Source organism: Galendromus occidentalis, unplaced genomic scaffold (genome assembly GCF_000255335.2).
Source record: "Galendromus occidentalis unplaced genomic scaffold, Mocc_1.1 scf7180000077088, whole genome shotgun sequence".
NCBI lineage: Eukaryota > Metazoa > Arthropoda > Arachnida > Mesostigmata > Phytoseiidae > Galendromus > Galendromus occidentalis.
In genome coordinates, this window is record NW_003805076.1 from 230,974 (window position 1) to 251,110 (window position 20,137).

Below are 20,137 nucleotides of genomic sequence, written 5' to 3' on the forward strand. Positions count from 1 at the left end.
CCATTGCGGGCGTCTCGCTAGACAATCGAAGCCTCCGAGGCACTCGAAGCCTCCGACACAGGTCACAATCGGGTCAAATGCGGTTAAAGGCTCACTGATACTGTCTCACAGCTCCAATCAATACGAGGACCCGACCTCCACACCTTACGATAGTTTCGTGGAAGAACGTCGGTCTAGGCATGTGTGTCAGTCACCACGGGTATCGGTTGGGGCATCGAAAGACATTGCATATCGAGTCCGCAATCCGGTGAACTCCGTTGATAGTGGGACGTAGCACCTGTCGTTAGCGTTATACTATCGTACACTCCCGGATTTGTGTATCTACCGAGATTTGTAAAGCTCGACGGAAAGCCACCAGGAGGGCGAGCGAAGCGTTTTCACTCTAAACGGACAGTCAGGGAGACGGATCAACTCGGCGCCGCAACAGGACGACGTCGGAGCTGACTCTCAGATGGGATGATGATGACAAACGGATGAATCATCGCAATTCCCATGGAGTGCTCCCTTAGCCTGTCTCCTGCTCGATGGAAAGCCTATATTCTCTCGCTCTCGCAAGCAGCCGAAACTCAGCTGATGGAGAGGATTAGGATAGAGAATCGTTCGCGCCCACCGAGGAAGAAGAATCTTTCGCCAAGGTCATACGATCACGAAAAAACATATAATGGACAGTGCGAAGCCCGTGCGTACGCCCGCGGCCTGCCTCCCCTCTGAAGTTGACGCGGGTCATGGAGTCATGCTCGTAGCCGAGATTATAATAACTCCTGTCGAGTTTCGAGAGCGCTCACTGTCGGCCTGCGTCCATGTGTCAGTTCACAACGAGGCAGTCTAACAAACCGGGCCGAGAAGGCGGGAAGGTCATTACCTAATAGGCTAGTCCGTAGTGTTTAATTCACTAGAGACGCCGGCTACGAAACGACTTGGAGCCTGTCTTCATGCTCGACCGCAGTCATCGCTCTCATCGAAACAAATATCTACCCGCATAAGGCACAGCCGCACGTTCATGGGCTCATCTGTTTCGATTATCGAACTTTCAGTTTCGCGTCGGCAGGGATCGGGAGCAGTCATAAGTAGGAAGAGGCAAGACACAATTCTCAGAAATGGGCATCAGCCACCGCCCAAAACAGCTTTGCGGGAAGGCGGCTCCAATCGTTTTCAATTCAGTTCCGACATCTGGACCTGTGGCCCTGAGCTGAACCGCTCTGGGGACTCTCTCTGAGGGATTTGTGCGTGACGCGTGTCATCAGCTCCTCTCAAACAATGTTTGAGCGCTGGTGACGGTTTTGGCAGCAGCTGATCCCCATCGATGATCTTCCAGATTGACCGTCGACTACATGCATACTGTAAGGCTACAGCGACGATGATTACGATGATGGCAAAGGTACGTCGACGCCGACGTCGCAGAGTCTGCCACTGTCGCAGGATGTGAATTGCGTCCCAAAGCAAACTGGAAGTAGGAGGACGGAATATTCTTCCATGTCAGAGGAAGACCGAAAGATTCGCTGAATTCGAACGCTGCGTAAAGTTCCTGTGGAAGTCCGACGACCGAAAAAGGAAGAAAATGTGACGGTCTGTCGAGGCTGCAGTGAACAGTCGACGAGATGGCGGCTGAGAGAATTTGGGAAATCGTTTTCACCGTCTCGCACCGAATCCTTTGTGAGCTTCGCGCGACTTCATCGTTACGTAAGAGCCGCGCGCAGAACCTGCACGAGGATTTCCTGCACACTGCGCCGCGCCGTCGCGTCGTGAGAAATGTCGCACGCACCCTGCATAACTCACTTGACGAGCTCTTTTGGGTCTGTCGCCTCCCGTCCGCGCTCCCCTGGCCATGAATTTTGGATTCCGAATTTGAGGGGGCGTGCGTAGGAAATCAGGAGACTCCAGCCATTCTATATCCTCGAGAACCGTTTACACGGACCCTCCTCATACCTATAACGGGAATGCGGAACTTCGTAGAGGGCGGGACGTCTCAAATCGATGCTGGAGGTGTTCCTTGTTCGTGGTCGAGAAAAAGTCTCCAATTCGTAGAGGCGATGAGTCCTGAGTTCAGCCGGTGAGTCAGCGGTCAGTCGGGGAGTCTTTCGGTCAGCAGCCAATCAGCCAGGCTCGTATAGTTCGAATGCAACGCACGATGCGGCGTCAGCGGAACGTTTTTCCAAGAGCTGAATGTTTCCACCCAGAAAGGAATCAAAGTGTCCCTCCTTCGAGTCACAGCCACACTCGCATCAGGAGGCTATCTGAAGAAAGAGGATCGAGGCAGTGGCAGGGGCGGGCGGATCGTTCTTGAATCAGAATCGAGGCTCGGACCAGCAGGCCCGCACTGTTTATGCTCGGCACGCATTCATTCGGCGGTATTCATCGCCGGATTCGGAATGGGCATCCCCATCGAGCCCATGATCTTTCCTCCCCGAAAAAGTTCCGAAATGGAAGATTAAGCACTCCCCGTTGAAGCCTCGGAGCGGACGATGCCTTCAGTGGAGGAAATTGTCTTCCAAAGAAGGAAGGCCTTCGTTTGAGGCCGATCGGTTATGCTAAAAGAGACACGGATGATAATAATTATAATGCTGCCCTGTCTGGGACAGCGGCAATCCCGATCTCGGAGGAGCTCTTACCGCGGTGGTCTATGCCAGAGGAACCTCGACTGCGGCGGAGAACATCGACATGGACACGTTATAGGGTCTTAGAAAAAGAGAGGCAGTAAGAAACGCTAGCGTTAGAGCTCAACTTCCGTCTGGCACTTGATGCTCTAACGCAGCTCGTGGAGAGCTATGCTTGGAGGCGGGAAACATCCGCTGCTGCTCACATCCCGGTTTCGCTACGTCCATAATTCACCCTACCGAATAAGGCTGGTCGGGGAAGCTACACTGTTCGTCTTCACCCGCGAAATACCGCATTTTCTTCGACGGGTCGATGATTTCGGCGATTGCTCGTGGGACTTCTAGAGATGTGCCGTCGGATCTCTCAGCCGTCTCCTTTCGGAAGGTGGGTTGCATCCCCTGCGGCGTCGGAGCGGTCGACAGTAGAGCAGTACAGCCCCAGCCTTCAGGTGCCTCGAGAGCTCGCCGTTCGAGTGGTCAAAGCGTGCATAAACTCCCTCGCCTTAACAGCACGCTTGGCGTTCAGTTACGTGCTAGCCTATGTGTACGACTTCGCCGCGAAGAGAGCCGCTGTCTAGATACTGGCCTGTTTCCCTTCGCCGCGACTTCTCTGCAACAACGGTCGTGGTGTAGGCCACGGCCGTGGCGGCGGCGGCGGCGGCTGTGGACGGAACTGACATGAATTGCAGAGTGGCTAAAGCCACAACAGACCCTCGGGGAAGCGATTAAAGTGCTTGCTTGCATGCTCGCTCACCCGTTCGGCCGCCCGCCTGCTGCTTCAAGCATTGCTGTCGAGAGCTCAACGGGTCGCGCCAGATGGATCAAGGGCTTTAGCCACGTCTCAATTAATGATTCTCGACTCCATTGAATTTGTTCACTCTCGACGAAGCTGCTCGAATTCTCGGGGTATTCGAGTGGCCGAGCAGCGAGACCCAGACGGGAAAACCTGAAATTCTCCACCATTCCACGTGTTCGCCGTGGGGTCGGCAGACGATCCACCTCGTGCCCTCCCAGCGCGCCGCCGATACGCCGCAACGAAATGAATCTTACTCAACTTGAGCAGCATGCAGGAGCGGCTGAACGCACGAGCCGTGCGAATGCTGACCCTCTGCGTAGCTCATTTCGGAAGCTGAACACTTCTCTAACATCCGCTGTGATAACCTCTCTCGCAAACGTTGCCTGCTGATAAGTGCCCCCTCGTGGCTCTCCGGGCAGCTCACATTGCTGAACTCGGAACTGTAATCTCTCCCACTCCCTAAACAACGAGATGTCGACCTTTGTGGTTTGGAGGGGCGCGGATCGTTCGAGTTCCGGCGGCAACAGCGGTGTGGAACGCTTCCTTGCTGAAGAAAACAGAAACAAATTACAGTCCCCGGACATCTCAAGATATTGCCGCCCTATCCGAGAAGACCCCGGAACTCGCGCTCTGAAGATCTTCGCCCGTGTTAAGATTCGGACCCGGTGCCTAGGACTATCGATCGTCGAAGTCAACGAACAACTTGGGAATAGATATAGCTTGCAGATGCCTCCCTCAGAGGGATAAAAGAGAGCGCCCGTCGTTCGTGCTCCACGCTGGAACGCTGGATAGAGCTCTGTTGCTCTCTTGTTCTCGCTGGCGAGTCTGGGTATATAATATGACGCATGTCTCTCTTGCTTCGGTTCACAGTGCGGGTCAGGAGATGGATCTCTGGTGTTTTTGATCCAGTGTGCTGTCCGGGGAGCGAGCCGTACTATCTCCCAGATGAATTATCCGGACGCGATAGCAACTTCACGTACTTCGCTCCGCGCCGCCAGCCTGCGGGACCAGATTTCGCAACTGTGAGTTTCGCCTCTCATGAGCAAATCAATATACTGTCGGATGCGCACGCCGGATTCTTGCTTCCATCGATCGACAAACAGATATTAGAGTGTTCGTTCGTCTTCAGGGCTGTATGGTTCTCGTCCGTCGTTCCACGGGGAACGATTATTATTAATTCGAAGGTTGCGGGAGGTCTGATAGAGCGCATGACAAATCGATGATATTGGACAGATCTTATGGTTGAAGCTTGTCCAGTAGTTCCGATCGTTCCCTGGCTCCACCGGATGCAGGTGAAGTCGGAAGAATCGCATCTGAGGGTAGCCTGGTGGCGAGTGATCACCGCATGCTGAGTAACACCCGCGTTCAGCGGGCCCGGTCCCCAGAGGCAACCTACTCTTGCTGCTCATGTCCGCGAGAAAAGTCAGCATCCTCAAAAAAAGGAAAAGAATTCAATTCGAATGAGAAGGACGTATATAGGGTAAGAGAATCCATCGATCGATCCGTATTCCAAGGATCCAGGTTCTTGCTCGAGACTGGCGCGGGTTCGCTTCTGCGGAAAACCTCCCGAATCCGCATGGAGAACTTTCCCGGGAAACCTTGAGAGAGCCGGAACGTTTGCCTCGATAGGATTCCTTACGGAAGCCCGGATGCACACGCTGATGGGAATCTCGACGGTAACTCTCGAGGAGTCTCTTATAGATATCATGAGGGAGAATCTGAACTTTAGACAACGTTCCGCTGGAATAGCGTCCTTTGACGGAGTGTACTCCACCAGTGACGTTCCGCGAAATGGATCCACCAAGAAACCTGCACTCTCCAATACCTCCGATCCGAGGCGCACCAACCATTGCGCTCCCTTGTCAGTCGGGAAAATGCGCAACGCAAATGAAGCTCGTATAGTCAAATCAAGGAAAGGGGTATAGGGGTTGGGCTATCCCCCTCGCCTGGCTGCGAACGAGAGTACCTATTGGGGTCTGCTACTTAATCGCATGCTAGAGAATAGCCCTACTGCCGAGTACAGGGGGCGTCCCTTGGATCGAACACATATCAAACATGTCTCGTGAGTGGGTGGCTCTCGGGCGTGGCGCGAACGACGATGATGGAATTACGGATAGCCGTTGAGGAATCGTCGCCTATTATCAAAGAGCGACTCTGTCGACAGTAGTGCAGCTGTGGTCAGGAACTGCACTGAAAGCCGGATCTGTACTGCCACTCGTATGACCATCCCGTTCCCAGATGCGTAGAGCTTCGATTCTACCAGACACGGCCTATTATGTCCCATCTGACCGGTATTTTATCAGGTCGGCGAAACATTTGGTGAGGGCCTGGAGTCCTCTTTTCTGGGTATCGAGCTGAGATTTTCGGAAGATCCTTTGGTGGCCGGTCTCAGGGCAGTGGCGGCTGCACGGGGGGAGGGGGGGGGGGCGTCTAGTATCGGGGAATGCATCCAAGTTGGGTTCAGAGATCGATTTCCATGCAGGGTGCGCGAAGGCCATCGGAACAATCCTGATTGCCGTCGCTTGTCGTGTACGAATGAGCAAGGGGTTCGCAGGTATGCTCTCTAACCGATATGAAATGCTGATCCTCTTTCTCCGAAAATCGTTTGAGGGATCGTCGGCATCCATTTCCGGAGCTCGATCTCAAGGGATGCCTTCCCATGGATACGATTCAGTGCGAATTTCGTGTTCGAGCTGATAGGGATAACTACCTAGTACGTTTATCCTTTTATCTCTCTGGAATCTCCCGATACAAACAAGAGTATCCCTCCGAGTCCGTGTCCAAGTCCGGATAGGGCTGCAATGATTCTTAGAGCCGTGTTCGGTCGTCGCCACGAAAATTTCCGGTAGAAGCGGAGCTCCGATGACCTGTCACAGAGTTCGGATCCCGCGAATGCTTACTGAGGGTGCATGCTTCCAAAGGTGTTGACTGTTCATGTAATGCTCCCAGACATCGGGCTTGGGAGGGTCCGGCATCGCTCGAGTTTCATCCATGCGCGCTCTCTTGACACCGTGCTCACCTATGGTAAATGAGGAGCTCTCGGAACCTCGTCGGAGTATCGAATGCACTAAGATCACTCGATTTCGCATCAAATCATCTCCCTGTACCAGCTCTTCATGGAACAACACATATGAGACCGAGAATCACGCATTTCCCCGAGCTTCCGCACGTTCGACTTTAGGGTAACACTCCAGCACGAGGCTCGAGTAGAGACGAAAGCGCTCAAGTCGAATTTTCCAATCAGTTTTGAGCGACATTCTGCAGGCTAACTAAGTCATCCATTGAATCGACAAATCGAAAGGAGTCCTCCTTTCAAATCTGGTGGATCGATTCGCCGAACGGTTCGTGTACTACCGCGAGCTGAAATCATTCAAACGCTCGCTGGGCAAACACGTATATCGACGAGCTCTACGCAGGGGGATCTTCGTGAGGTCCCAGTTCCGGGCCGAATACGCTCGTTCTCTGATGTCAACTCGATGAAGGGAGCACACTCCGAATATTACCTTCAATCACCCGGTAGCGGACCGCTTGAATACCATGTGGTCTTAGCTCACCGGAGCGAGATTTGTCAGCTGAGCTCTCCGGTAGTCCGTTGGAGCAGCTGTACTTCCCACAACGAGCCTTAACCATGGAAGCTGCGAAGCATATAATCAGTTCAGCATGAGGTTCTTGCGACCTACTAGCCGCCCCTTTCTTAGTCGATAGAAACCCCCTCCCGCCGCACCGTGGTCGTCACTTAGCCTGCCTGCCCGCCCGCTCATTCATTCTATTTCTTATTCACCCCGTCGGAGCCCCTCTTCGGACCTCGCAGACGGCCAGTCTCCCGGTCGAACAGATCGGCGTGTCTTCCGAAGCAAAACAGGACGCCGGTCGCCTCCGCCATTTTTCACCGCATCGCCGTCGACCATACGCTCCTCCAGGAGCGTCAAATGAACGACTTGTGGCGCTTATAAGAAGGCCATACGCTACATGAGTGTCATAAACAAGGATGAATTGACCTGTTGTATCCATATCATTCCCTTCGCGGATGTTCGCGATGGCTGCCGTGGCCAACTGGCCGGCTCGGCGACAGACGATCGGCGTCTCGCAGCTCCGGCCGCCCCATTCGTCATTGTTCTTTCGACGATTCTCTCCCGTGGTCCCTCGAGCGCCGTCATATTTTGCCATGGTTACGTTCTTCAATCTTTCGCAGAGTGTCTCGCCCGAGGCACGCCAACACTGACGATTCGCGTCGGCTCGTGCACATATTATTTACCATCTGAATTGAGTTTGTCAAAAGAGGGGAGAAGGCAGCGACCGAGACCGAAATCAATTTCAGTTTCGTCCTTGACATTAGAGGGAAAACACGGTCATTGAAGATGAGAAATCTGTCCGCTGCGAAATTCCGCGCTGCGATCCCACCGAGAAAGTTGTGTTCGGGCAAAACACATTTTGGTCGTTTGGTCGGAGAACTAATGTGCTAAACATTTCTCCGGAGCTGCTTCCGCTGCCGAAATTGAACGGCAGTGAGTTTCTAAAAACAGCCCTGGCAAGAAATCCTTGATCCACCGCGAGTGATCTCGTCAGACGTCCCGTGCGGCGCAGCGCCGGATCCAGTCGAGAACAGGGAACTCTCCCTTTCGACAGGGCCTCAACATCTTTTGAATAGACCAGCGTTTTTTGCGACGGGTCGGGGACTCCAGATGTTGCCGCAGGCGAAGCTGGACTCCGTGCGTGATTGAAAAGATGATATCGGGCTTTGGAACAACATGCATTATATCGAGCTTGAAAGGAAGAGGTTCCGCGGCCGCGAATAATACTGAACCGCTCGTGTCGACCCGTTGTTCCCCGTACGTCACGGGGGTCTCATCTGTACGGCAGCGCTAAAGCGACTCCAATAGCGACGTAAAGTATTATCAGACCGGGGCGGCTTTCGTTGTCGTCTGCGTCTCGAGGGGTTATCGTGCTCGGGATTCGGGGAGCTCAACTTGGAAGATCCTCCCTCCGAGACAATGGAATTAATTGGGGGAAACGCTCGCCTGACTAAGTCCGTACAATGGTGGCGGGCCGAGTGATTGATGGACTGACTAAATTGGTAAGCAATTGATGATAAATCGCTGCTACTATTCGATCGTATCACATGAAATCGCAATTAATCTCCACGGCATCGCATCTAATATTAGCTTCAAGGTCTGATGCTATGCAACGTCCTTCCGATGGGTGGGCAATGGGAATCGCCACTTACTCGTCATCCCCCGCCTCGGCTCCGATCAATGCGACGAGGTGGTGATCAAGATTCGATTCCCAACGTCTTGGATACGTATCCACCTTGTCGGATAGAGGGCACGCTCTCGAGCCTTCGCACAGAACAACTCTCCGCAGTGGCCTACTGCTTAAGCTCGGCGAATAATAGCGCTTTACGATCCTAGATCGCGTGTATCATGTCCGAGTGACTCCGCTGCACGTTTCCAGCAGGCTCTCCGGAGCGATCAAAGCGAAATGCCAAGAATTTCAAATCGTGAATTTGCGTCCGTCGTCAACTCCTCGGCTTGGTCATCGAGCGAGACAATTCTCCGCCCAGACAGCTCGGTGACGTCAGTGTTCGAGTGCATGAAGGCGAGCCTCGTCGTTATGTATGTATGCATCGGAAGGACGGATGTGAGGTGGGAGCAAATAACAGACTGCCAACCGATCGAACCCAAAACCGTTTCACCGAAGGAGCGTCCGTCCGACGAGCGAGAGGTGTGAAGAACCGTTAGGAGAATTCAATTCTGAGAAATTGTCGGAAACCTAATGTTCGAGGAAAAACATTGGACAAAATTTTCAATGAGGGCGTGAGATTCAGCGTTGCTGTCATCTGCTCACAGAATCCAGTCTGAATCTTCAATAGCAATCACTCCCGAACGGACCTCTGACAGCCTGGCTTCATCCGTCCGAAATTCCCGACTGCACCTCGTCGCGGTTCCCAATCTGCTGTCATTCTCCGAACCTACCGTTTGTGATGCAGCCTTGCCGAGCGAGTGCTCGTCGTCCCTTGAAAGCATGCTTGACGAACGCATTAGTCGCGAAAGTAGGTATTTGAAATATCTCGAACACCATCGAGTCCGATCGTGTTGCAAACGCAGTGCCAGGACAAACGTTTCCAAGAGTGTCAACCCAATCCCGACTTCGGGAGGAGTCCTTCGCAAGCCTTCACAGAAACGGCACGTGGACTACGGGGGCGCGAGGGAGCGTCGAAACCTCAGCCGAAAAAAAATTACGTACATATCACCTTCATCAGAATCGGAGAACGCGACTTGTTTGTTGGATCTAGGATACTTCCTCCTCCCAAGCAAAGCTCGATGGTTCTGCTCGCTTTTTCAGATGGTAACAGACGAGAGTCGAGCCAGGCACTCGTCTTTGGAGGGCCAATCTTCATTTTCGTTTCCCTCGCCTGTAGATGCGGGGTCGAATCAACTATCGAGTCCTGTCGGGGTTGACGACGCCCACGGCGCGACTGGATATTATCAAGCTGTCAGCGATACACTGAGAAGAAACACCTCACTGCAATATTTGCCGTGCATGAAAAATTCAAACACAACACTCTATCGGGGTAGATATATCCTCATGGGCCCCATCGATTTGACAGGAGGCGGTCACGACGGACGCCGAGCGCCGGGATACTTTTCAGCTCAGCTCTTCCGAACACCGCGCCCCAAGCGGGGCAGCGAAACAGCAAGGAACCTTTACGAGAGATTGTTTTGTCGTTTGTTGCCAAGGGAACTGTGTCGTTGTGCTCGAGGCTGAAGCGAAGATCTAAGACGCCTCTACAAAGGGAGCGAAATTGATTCTAAATTTAGGCGTATTAGACTGATTCGACTATGGTGACTGATTCCTCCCCGATAGTCGGAATCATTTCCTGGGAGGCTTCCGGGGATCTAGAGAAAGCATCCCGAACGCATGATCCGCCGCCAAAGAAGAAGAGAAACAGAGGGACACGACCAGAGGCCTTCCAGCACCTCGGAGGGAGCCTGACAGACCTCGTGGCCATCGAATTTTCTCGGCAGAGCGCTCTGTTTGGCAGAGCTCTCGGCATAGGCGAGAAGAAATTACTCCAATACCCTCGGAAATCGCTGGTTCACGGTATGACTGCATTTCTCCTTTTTTCCTTCCCCAAGATCTACTTACTTGCTTGCTTTCGAGATGACCCAGAGAGGCTGCTTCGTTTTTCGGTCCCTCGACTCCGGGGATATTTCGTTTGTTTAGTAGTTTTTCGGTAGGGCGACTATCGGGCGATCAGGCCGCTCATTCTTCAGTCGGATGTCGTCTGATGAGTATTTACTCCTTGTCACTATATAGACCTGTTGTTCGATCGAGCCGGACGACGGTCGGCACGCATCTTCAAGCATTTCAAGTCTCGATGAGTCGAGCGCCGTTTCGTTGCTGATCGTTCAACCAAGTCCGCGAAACACACAAAACCATCAGTCAATTCGGCGGACTGATCGGGCGAGCTATCGATCAATCAATCTATCAATCAATCAAGCGGGGAATCAATCACCGTTTTTCCCGACGACGCGATCCAAGCTGCTAATTAAGCACAAAAAAGGTTGCACGAAACTCAATCGTTGAGCTAGCGGGAACTGTGGTAAGAGCAGCGACGAAAATGCGAAGAAGTTTGAACACAGTTCCCTGACAACCGAGAGAGAACCTAGTGCAGCTACTCGAACGGGATTCACTGCATTGTGAAGGGGCGTAGAGAACTCCGACACGCGAGGACCCTCTCAACACAACCACGAGTGGGTTCCCGGACCCTCGCTCCGAACGACGCCAGGGGAGGGAAGAAGCTACACTCACTCGGACAGGCCGGCCGGCAGCCAGGCTCCGTCGCCACCCGACAGACAGACATCGGGGGAGAGGTACCTACCTGTAGCGTGATAATCACGGAGTTTTTGTTTTTGCCAACTTGCTTGGAAATTCCCGGGATCAAAGCGACGAGACACTTGAAATATTCGCCTTCTCATTTTTTTCGGGTTCATGAGCGAGCCCGTTTAATGCGACGAACGGAAACATTATGAGGGAGGGGATCTCGTTCCATGTACCTACGGAACGTATACGCAACAACGGACCCGGTCTAGGTATATGCAGCTCTTCTCTCATCATATGGCACGAATGATACCGCTCATCGAAAACGAGCCAGACTTTTCCGCGATCCGCGCCGGAGTCCTACAACAGAGCTCACTTACGGAGAAGCTCTATTCGTTCACAAAACCTGGACCGAGCACACTCTGGAACTCCCTTGGAACGATGTACTCTACGTTATCCTTCTCAGGGGAATCGTGATCCAGAGAGCTTTTTGAAGATGGGCAGCTCCGGAGGAAAAATTCAAAATGTTCGAACGACGTATCCTTTGCGCCAGCTGCATGGCTGTCCCTACATATCCATGTACAGACATAAACATATGCCGCCAGGAATGATTGGAGGGGCGCACTTGTTCGGTGGTCAACAAATGGTCCCGACTTCGGATGAAAACTGTTGAATTCGTCACGCGGAATCCTACGAATCCTACTCTTCCTCAGATCCGGATTCGTTCTGGGAAAAACTTCGGAGCACCTTTCGACGATTAAGTAGTTCTTTATATAAATGGCAGAAACAGGTGAAAGTAGGATATACATGGCGCGGAAGGATTGAAGTAGACATGATGATTCAGCTTATCGTCAGCTCCGATTGTCTGCCCTTGAACACACGCTATTTCAAGGTATGCGGCATGAATTATCGCCCGCCATCCGGAGAAGAGACGCTTCTGCTTCCCGGAGCGGATCGCCGGCATCGACCACGAGATTTACACGGGGGGTAGCATACTCGAGAGACCGGAAGCATGGGGCTAGATTTTCTCTTCTCTCGAGACAGACTCGTATCCGGGAGCTTTGCCCTGGAGTCGGTTAAGTTCGTGCAACACATCGACGAAGCTCGACGTGTCCATATTCCTCCCGAGCATGTAGAGCACGAAGCTCTGTCCGGCCGAACAGTCGCGAACAGCCTGCGGAAGGCCGAAGGAAAAATTAAAAAATATTCAGTGAGTCGTGAAATAGGCCTATGAGGAGTGGGAGCAACACTCGAGAAAGTGATTCGGAATCCATCTAGAGAACACACGCGGAACGTGACGCCAGGGAGCGTACATTGCTCGGTACTCACAGGCATGACTTCTGGTACATAATAGAACCTCCATTTCATCAGTCGAGCGCGGATGGCCCCTCCGGTGAAGAGCTGGATCATGCGGTAAATCATGGTGAATATCGTCAGGGTACAGAGCATCCACATCCAGAACCACAGGAATACATAGACCTGGAATATTGTTCCGAGAATTGAACACATCTTCCCCAAAAATGGGAACTGAGAAGCAAGAATATAGGCTCGAAGAATTCCGTGCAGCCATTTGTTATAATTTTCACGGATGGGGCTGCGTCGAGACCATAAATTTTCCCGGCGAGAATAAGATTCCTGCCCAGATCGCGACGCGCTCAGGAGTGTCTTCCGTAGCTGGTGCAAGCTCCCCAGAGGAGGCTCATCTCGAGCGTATTGATCAAGTCGATTAAATAATGCCGGAGAGTTTTCGAAAGAGAAAGACGAGACGCGGGCCCCCTGTGTGTGCGCGTGCAGCCGACTGTGCGTAAGATGTTTCAAAGGACAATATGTATTGATTAACGCCCAATCGCTGCTCGGAGCGAATCCATTTCTGCGATTTCTGGCGCATCATTTCTCATGGGCTCGGACAGTGTTCAGAGCCCTGTTGATAAAAATTAATGCACAAACCTTCTCGTTGATGATGTTCAAAGGTAGAACGCAGACTGCGTCGTGCGTTTCTACATTCCCAGAGGCGCCGAACTTCTGGAAATGGCATTTCGCGACTCTGGGGAATACTCGCACCATAGGGTCGATCCGGAGTTCAGGCGATTCATCTAAAAAGCGAAGCACGTCCAGACCGAATGTTGTGAATTCGCCGTCGAGGAATCTGAAGTTCACGAGATTCGATCAGCTGCGCTCGATAGAAACTTCGCTCATCGACTCGAGTGCGAACTTGAGATAAGTGCTTCGGACATATCCCTCGATTTCCCTCAGTTTCCCCAGCCCGGGCACGCTGAGACGGATGGCACAAGGAGAATGCTTTGGAACGAATGGTTTCTATTCGGGAAGAGAGCTGTGAATCATACTTCTTATCGTAGAGTCAAAGGGACTTGAAGACGACTCGACTTACCGGTTCATCACGAAGAGCTGGGCGACAACATTAATCAAACACAAAAATTCACAGGCGACGTAGCGGAACATGTAATTGTTGAAGCCGCCTGTCCAGATGGACCTCGCGGTATCGGAAGGCTCTCGAGGGGCCAGGAGATTCTCCAAACGTCTAGACTCCCAAGCTTTCCAAATCCATCTCGGTGTGTAGAATAACACCGCCTATATGGGGAAAAATACTATTCACACCATTTGTAGCAGCCGCAACATAGATGAATTCACGCTTTGCTTCCCAGCGACGAGACATCGAATACCGAATTTGAACACTCTCGCATTGACCTTCTTCGTCTCATACGACCTGCTCGGCGCACCGTCGCTCGCGGGAGGAACCTACTTCGGAGAAAGGTACGACACTTGCTCGATTCTTCACTAAGTTGATTGAGAACAAGGGGCATAAGCGAATGCGCCGTGTTCCGGGTAGGTTCTATGGAAGCCTCGCATATGAATGATACCGAGTTGATTCTCTTGCATTATGTGGTGATTTCGCAAGCGGAACCTGGCCACGGACGGAGTAGTGAATCTTCCCTCTCTTCTTCCGTTGTCCTCGATCGCCGTAAAAGCTGGGACGGAGTCTTCTTTCGCGAGCTAATCCGACCGACGCGACGTCGAAATCAATCGTGGTCATCCTTCACCGAATCGAGCGCCCGCTCGGCGCTCGGCTGCGGATCGAGGGTCCACTCGCAACTAGGTATATCGGAGTAATCGATATTCAGTGCACGATCCGAGCGGCGGCGCTGGCCGAAGAAGCCAGGAGGAAGATTCTCGATAAGCGCGATTCAAGCGGCCGGGAATCGTTCTCTATGCGAGTCGACCCTCCGTTCTGTGACGGATTATGATTTCGGATTCTCTCAGGAAACAAGGATGCCCGGAGATCTCCCCGATCGGTTAAAACTCGGTAGGAATTCCTCATCTCAAGGAACGGTTCTCAGCAGCAGCTAGCGGGCGTCCTGTTGTTGGAGTAGCCTGGAAGCGCGGGCCCTTGACAAGCTCATAACGTCGCGATCTGTCATTCTCTCTCAACAACAACAACGAGCGTTTGTCTACAGGACAGAACCTATTCATGTTGTGTCAATCTTCGTCAATACGCGGAATCAGAAACTCGCTTCTCGGTAAATGTAGGGACGTGTCCGAGTAACACAGAACGACATTCGTTCTGCACATTCGCGCTCAAGTGGAATGACGAGACCGCGAAATTCAAAGCAACGCACGAGAATGACTCTCCCCGTATGATGGTGCATGCAACAGGCTTGACCTGAAGTCGTTCTTTGCCTCAGTCGGCTTCGATGGAATGAGTGCAGCCGCTTCAGACCACACAAAAGCCACTTGAGGAGCCTTTTAAAGGAGTCGACGGGAGAACAATGGTACGACCCTCACGTCGTCGACAAAAGTCGGAGCGCATTGTGGGGGGTTTGCTTCGCAGATTCGAATCTAGTCCTAGCTCGGTTTCATTAGAAGCTCATCTGACTGGAATGCTGTCGCAAAATTCGGAGGTAGAGCCACGACTTCAGCCTTCCGAACCCGAATAGATGGAATTCGTTGTCGGAAACCCGATTCGGAACTCGCGGCCAGCGAACCGACTCGGCGAAAAGAGCGTCTAACTGGCTTGTTAAAATAAATGGTGAACGGGAAGCCTTTGATCGGACGTCGACGGTCTACAGGAGCGGTCCGTGCATGTGGTTCCGTCTCGAAGAACGCGGTGGCCCCTCGTCGCGGTTTCTCGACCGGTCGCTCAGATCGCGCTCAATATGCACGAGATCAGAGGATGGAAAAGCACCCGCCTCTGTTACCGTTCCAATTCATCAGCGACTGCGGTGAACGACTCCATCGTTCGTATGTGATTGGGGGCTATGAATTCTCTCTCATCATTTCTCGAATATTCAACATCTATCCGAAAAACATCGCGACAACGGGAGCAAAATGGTGCATTTGCAAATCTCTCCTCGAATCAGGAGAGCTTGATCCTCGGTAGATTTGGTGGAGAGTGCCGGAGAATAGGTTGTCCTCCAAATGCCGCTTTTCCTCGACGTTAAAAGTCCCGGAGGGCCTAGAATCGACCAGGAAAATCCTTTCTGTCTAAGCTCGGCGGATCAACGTTCTCTCGTCGAAAGGTCAATGGATTTGAGCTTCGACTCGACTTAGAAACAGAGCACCTTCGCCTCTCCGGCGAAGGCAATGTGATGTCGTCTATTGCGGCACAAGGAAGATTCGAAGTAGTAGGTCGCAGAGGTCCGAATGCAACAGAGGACGCTGTCGTCCGCCTCCCCTGGAGAACTGCGTCACCGTCAACAAGGCCTAATGCAATGCGCAAGCTTCGAGGGACTTGAACACATCGATAGAGGGTAGGGATGGAATCTGGGGAAACTATGCGGACAATTATTTTTGGCCATCATTCCGGAGACTTCATTCCAGCGTCTCTCATGAAAGCTACGGAGGTGAGCCAACGGCAAGCCTCGAGTGGCTACAGAAGAGAAGTTCAAACGCCGTCAAACTCGCCTCGTCACGTCGACTATTCCTAGACTGTTGAGGGCCATGCTTCAAATCGATACATTTCATCGGAGGAGCTTGCCAAGAATCTATCAATTTCGGGAGCCCAAAACACCTCTACGGGGATTATTTTCGGACTGATTTCTACATGGGAGATCCAGTGCTGGTTTCAATACGAGTGCTGGAAGCGTCGGCCCCAGCTCGCGCGACCCGGGACAACTCCGGATTTACTCCTGAATGACTCGAAGCATCCAGTCCGGTGCTCGTTTACATAGGGCGATCGTCTCTAGGAGACGCTTGCTGTACCTCGAACGTCTGCATCCGCGATTCGGTTCGAAATTATTGTATTTTCGGGTCTCTTGCTTTCTTCGTAGCCGAGGGGATCGGGAGAGTCGTAGCCGGGGAAAAATATACATATGTTTCGATAAGGTGCTGCCGACCCATCTCCGGGGATTTGTGTCGTGGGTAGGAGCGAAGATGCCCCGAGATTCCCGGCATTCTCCCAAACATATCGGTTCTCTCGCCGCTTTCGAGGTGCGGTATGAATCTCGACAACGATCGTATGTGACAAGCTGGCTCTAGGATCAGCGAATAGGAACTCACCTGGAAGAATAGCATCAACGACACCCACTGATAGTACTTATGGAACTTGTAATCTCCCTGCTGGCCGTATTGCTTCGGTGGAGCGCCTTTCCAGGAGCCCACACCCGGGTAAACGATTTCAACGCCGTCCACATCTTTGAACAATGACTTCACGGAATACGTTGCGTGTATCCAGCAGTATAAATTCATCAGGGATTTCGGTGCTCCTCCAGATATATCACAATCGATAGGATCACCTGCGTGTTGCGGGAAATGAACGTCGTTAGAGAAATAAGTACAAATGAGCGGGGGACGATGATTCGCTGTTCCGAGCTTTGAATGTTTTGCGACGGCCGTTGCCGGAGTCGAGGGAGGAGATCCCATGACATATCGTTTCCGCACCGCCAAACTCATACGCTACATCCGTGGAATTCGAATTTCGGTAAGGTCTCGTTCGGTCGGAGAGCATCAGTTTGTCCGAGCACCGAACGAAGTATCGCGCCCGAGTGACATTGTACGTTGCATCCAAGGTGAGGTACCTATCGAGCTGGAAGTAATGTTAGCTCCGGCTACAAACTCTTTCCGCAGCCCGGAGCTCTTTCCTCGACGGATGCGTTCCTCTGCGGGCCCTCTGAAACCAGTTCATTCGGAACAATTACGGCCGAAGCTTCCCAGATCCTCCATTCCCGTTTTCCTTGGGCGGTGGGGTCGACGCTAGACCCATTTTCGTGCCATGATCGGAATCCGAGGAGTTTCGAGAGCCGCTTTCTCTTCTGGCCCGAGTGAGAAATGTCGCTTCGGATATCGGAATCACGTGGCCTGGCGGCGTTGGATCAGCCCGCAGCGACTCCTCGCGACGTAATGGCTTCAATTCGAATGTGTAGGATGGATTAGGCAGCCGATGAATCGCCCTTATCGAAAATTCGATGAATATGTCGAAGGGACACTGAAGACCGGAGACATCGGATGAGATCTCGCTGTTATTAGCACGGAGCTCCCGCTGATCGCTTACGGACGGAGGCCTGTCGATTTCGGTCCTAGTTCAGGTTCCACGATAGGTGATGGCGCGACGGGTTAGTCGATCGTTCGCGTCGAGGAGTTCGAGCCCTGTATCCGGGGAATTCCGGAGGTCTCTTGGGGGCAACTCACCGAAATACTGCTTGGTTGTGATGAGAGCAGAAAAGGCGAGCAGAAGTACCACAGTGGGGCCATGATGTAAGCGGAACACGACGCCGTCGATGTGCACAGGCTTGATCTTGAGCAAGCCCCGGAGCGTGCCGATTAGGCTTATCATAATTCAAGGCTCCCCTCTGAAAAAAAATGGGCGGCTTACAATTATTGTCAGAACAGAGGGCATCGCAAGGGACTGTTGGACGCTCAACATCCTAGTGGACATACTTCTCCCGGCTCTGCTTGGAATCGGGAACTGACCGAGTCCAGTTGTTTCCGCCCGCACTAGAACGTCGTCAAGTCTAGGGAGGAAACGGCACTAGATCACGAGCATGCAGCAGACGCTCATTGGAAGATACGACCGAGTAACATGTTGGCACACGGTTCCAACCTGGCGGTGATGAGGCGGCGGACCGATATCAAACAAACCGCGTCAGAGCTGTCATTCATTGACGGCGACAGGCACCCTCCTCCTCAACGAGATATCAATTCAAGTGTCACGGAATCAAACAAGGGAACAGCCCAGAACTAAACTAGATTGAGGACTCGATCCGGTGACACTTCACGACGATTCCGTATGTGGATCTCTTTCGCAGTGGACAGGTGAAGTCTTCGTGCGGCGAAACTGCCCAATGAGCTAACGATCAATGTGGATGTGACGCATGCCCTGATTGATGTCGGGTCCGAGAGCTGGACGAGCCACCTACCTCGGGGCAATGTAATTCCGTTGACGCCCTCAACAAAGACAATGTTCACATGAAATAAAGATGCTCCGCGCGGTTTCTCTGTGTGCGCGCGGGCGTCTGGGAGTGCCCTCCGCCAATCGAATAGAGATCACATGTGTTGCGTGATCGGAGTCGTGCTGGCCGACCTGTGGTGACTGTTGCATTGTTTCTGCAACCTTAGAGACGGTCATCCACTCATTTACATGACACCGTGTTCGATATTCAGCCGAAGCATATAAGGGGCATCTGGCGGGTTCATCCGGATTCCATCTGTCTAGAAGTCTAGAGCCAGATTTCGGCCCGCATCCCCTAAACCGAGAAGATCGTCTCCCCCCTTCTCCGACCTTTTCTCCGTCCTCAAGCCGCATGCGAATTGAGCGGGTGTGATGAATTCTTCTGAAACCTGCGCGTGGATTCTCGTGGATTCTCCTCATCTCCGCTTGGGGCAGCAGATCCTCTGCTTATCCGAGGGGAATACGTCATTTCTTTTGATGATGAGCGAGAGTTCATTCGATAACAGTACCCGCCGAAATCTGCATTGAGCATTTGTTTCTGAGAGCGCTTGCCCATCTCGAGATCAAACAGGCTGCATCAGTTTACGGCTGCTCAGTCGGCGCTAACAGTCTGCCCAACGATGCCTACAGACGAGCGGCTCCCGATTTCTTTTCAGCGCGGAACCCCCTCCGGAGTCATTGCGAAAGTACCAGTCAGTGTCTTGGCCGGGCAAAGACTATTCTCCTGTTCCTCATCGCGCTCTCAGTGAAGTGAGGAACTCTAACGCAGTGGGGCTGGTCGACAATCTTGGGGGCTATATCGAATACGCGAATAACCCCGGTACTAGATGTTCGGTGACCTTCCTCGGGTCGCGCGGTCCTCGAATGATCCTCCCTCGGATGGAATGGCGTTGCTAGCCCAATCGAACAGTGAACGCGGATTGAACCCGAACCATGATTACGTGGGTGAGAGGACAGCTCCTCTCCATTTTTTTCATGGGAATGGGGACTTTTCGTGAAATTCAGATAGCATTAGTCCTTCTTCGAGACCGTGGCGCCTCCAGCTGAGCGATGACGTTGAGGTCGATGCTCACCGGGCAATTTCCCATTCCACAACTAGTCGATTGTCTCGCGAGATTACAGCTGGAGCGAAAATCCGAAGATTAAATCCGTTGTGTCGTGATGGAATCGCTGGATTCGGTAGGAGCTTCCTATATGCTCCCGTCAACGAAGCTGCTCTGTGACATCTGATGCGCCATCTATTCCAACCTGCTCGAGTCCCCCTGACCGAGAGACACGCTCTAGTACGGACGGAATGCATTTAAATATCCGCGTGCGTCTCGACTACTCCAGCCCTCGAGGATCTCGACTCCGAAGAGCAGCCTCTCACAAAGGAACCACGAAGCGTGAGACTTTTTTCTCGGGAGCTTCCGCCGTGCCCTCGACGGAGCGAGTCTACCCCATGCTGGTTTTCATTGCAATAGCATGATTCTAGCCGGTCCCGGTTTCCCTGAGCTCATTGATCTACAAACGAGCTAGTTTTCC

The 20,137-nt window shown here is 52.6% G+C and overlaps 1 protein-coding gene across 1 annotated transcript; it reads right to left on the reverse strand.

Annotated features, from left to right (window-relative positions):
• Positions 1-11,960: 11,960 nt before the first annotated feature.
• Positions 11,961-17,998, reverse strand: LOC100905421 (innexin shaking-B). Its single transcript, XM_003740881.2, has 6 exons — positions 17,854-17,998; positions 16,726-16,961; positions 13,601-13,800; positions 13,159-13,357; positions 12,541-12,690; positions 11,961-12,385 (listed from the first exon to the last, which is right to left on the reverse strand). The coding sequence occupies exons 1-6, from the start codon at positions 17,996-17,998 to the stop codon at positions 12,230-12,232; spliced, it is 1,086 nt and encodes a 361-aa protein (XP_003740929.1). The 3' UTR covers positions 11,961-12,229.
• Between the last annotated feature and the right edge of the window lie 2,139 nt (positions 17,999-20,137).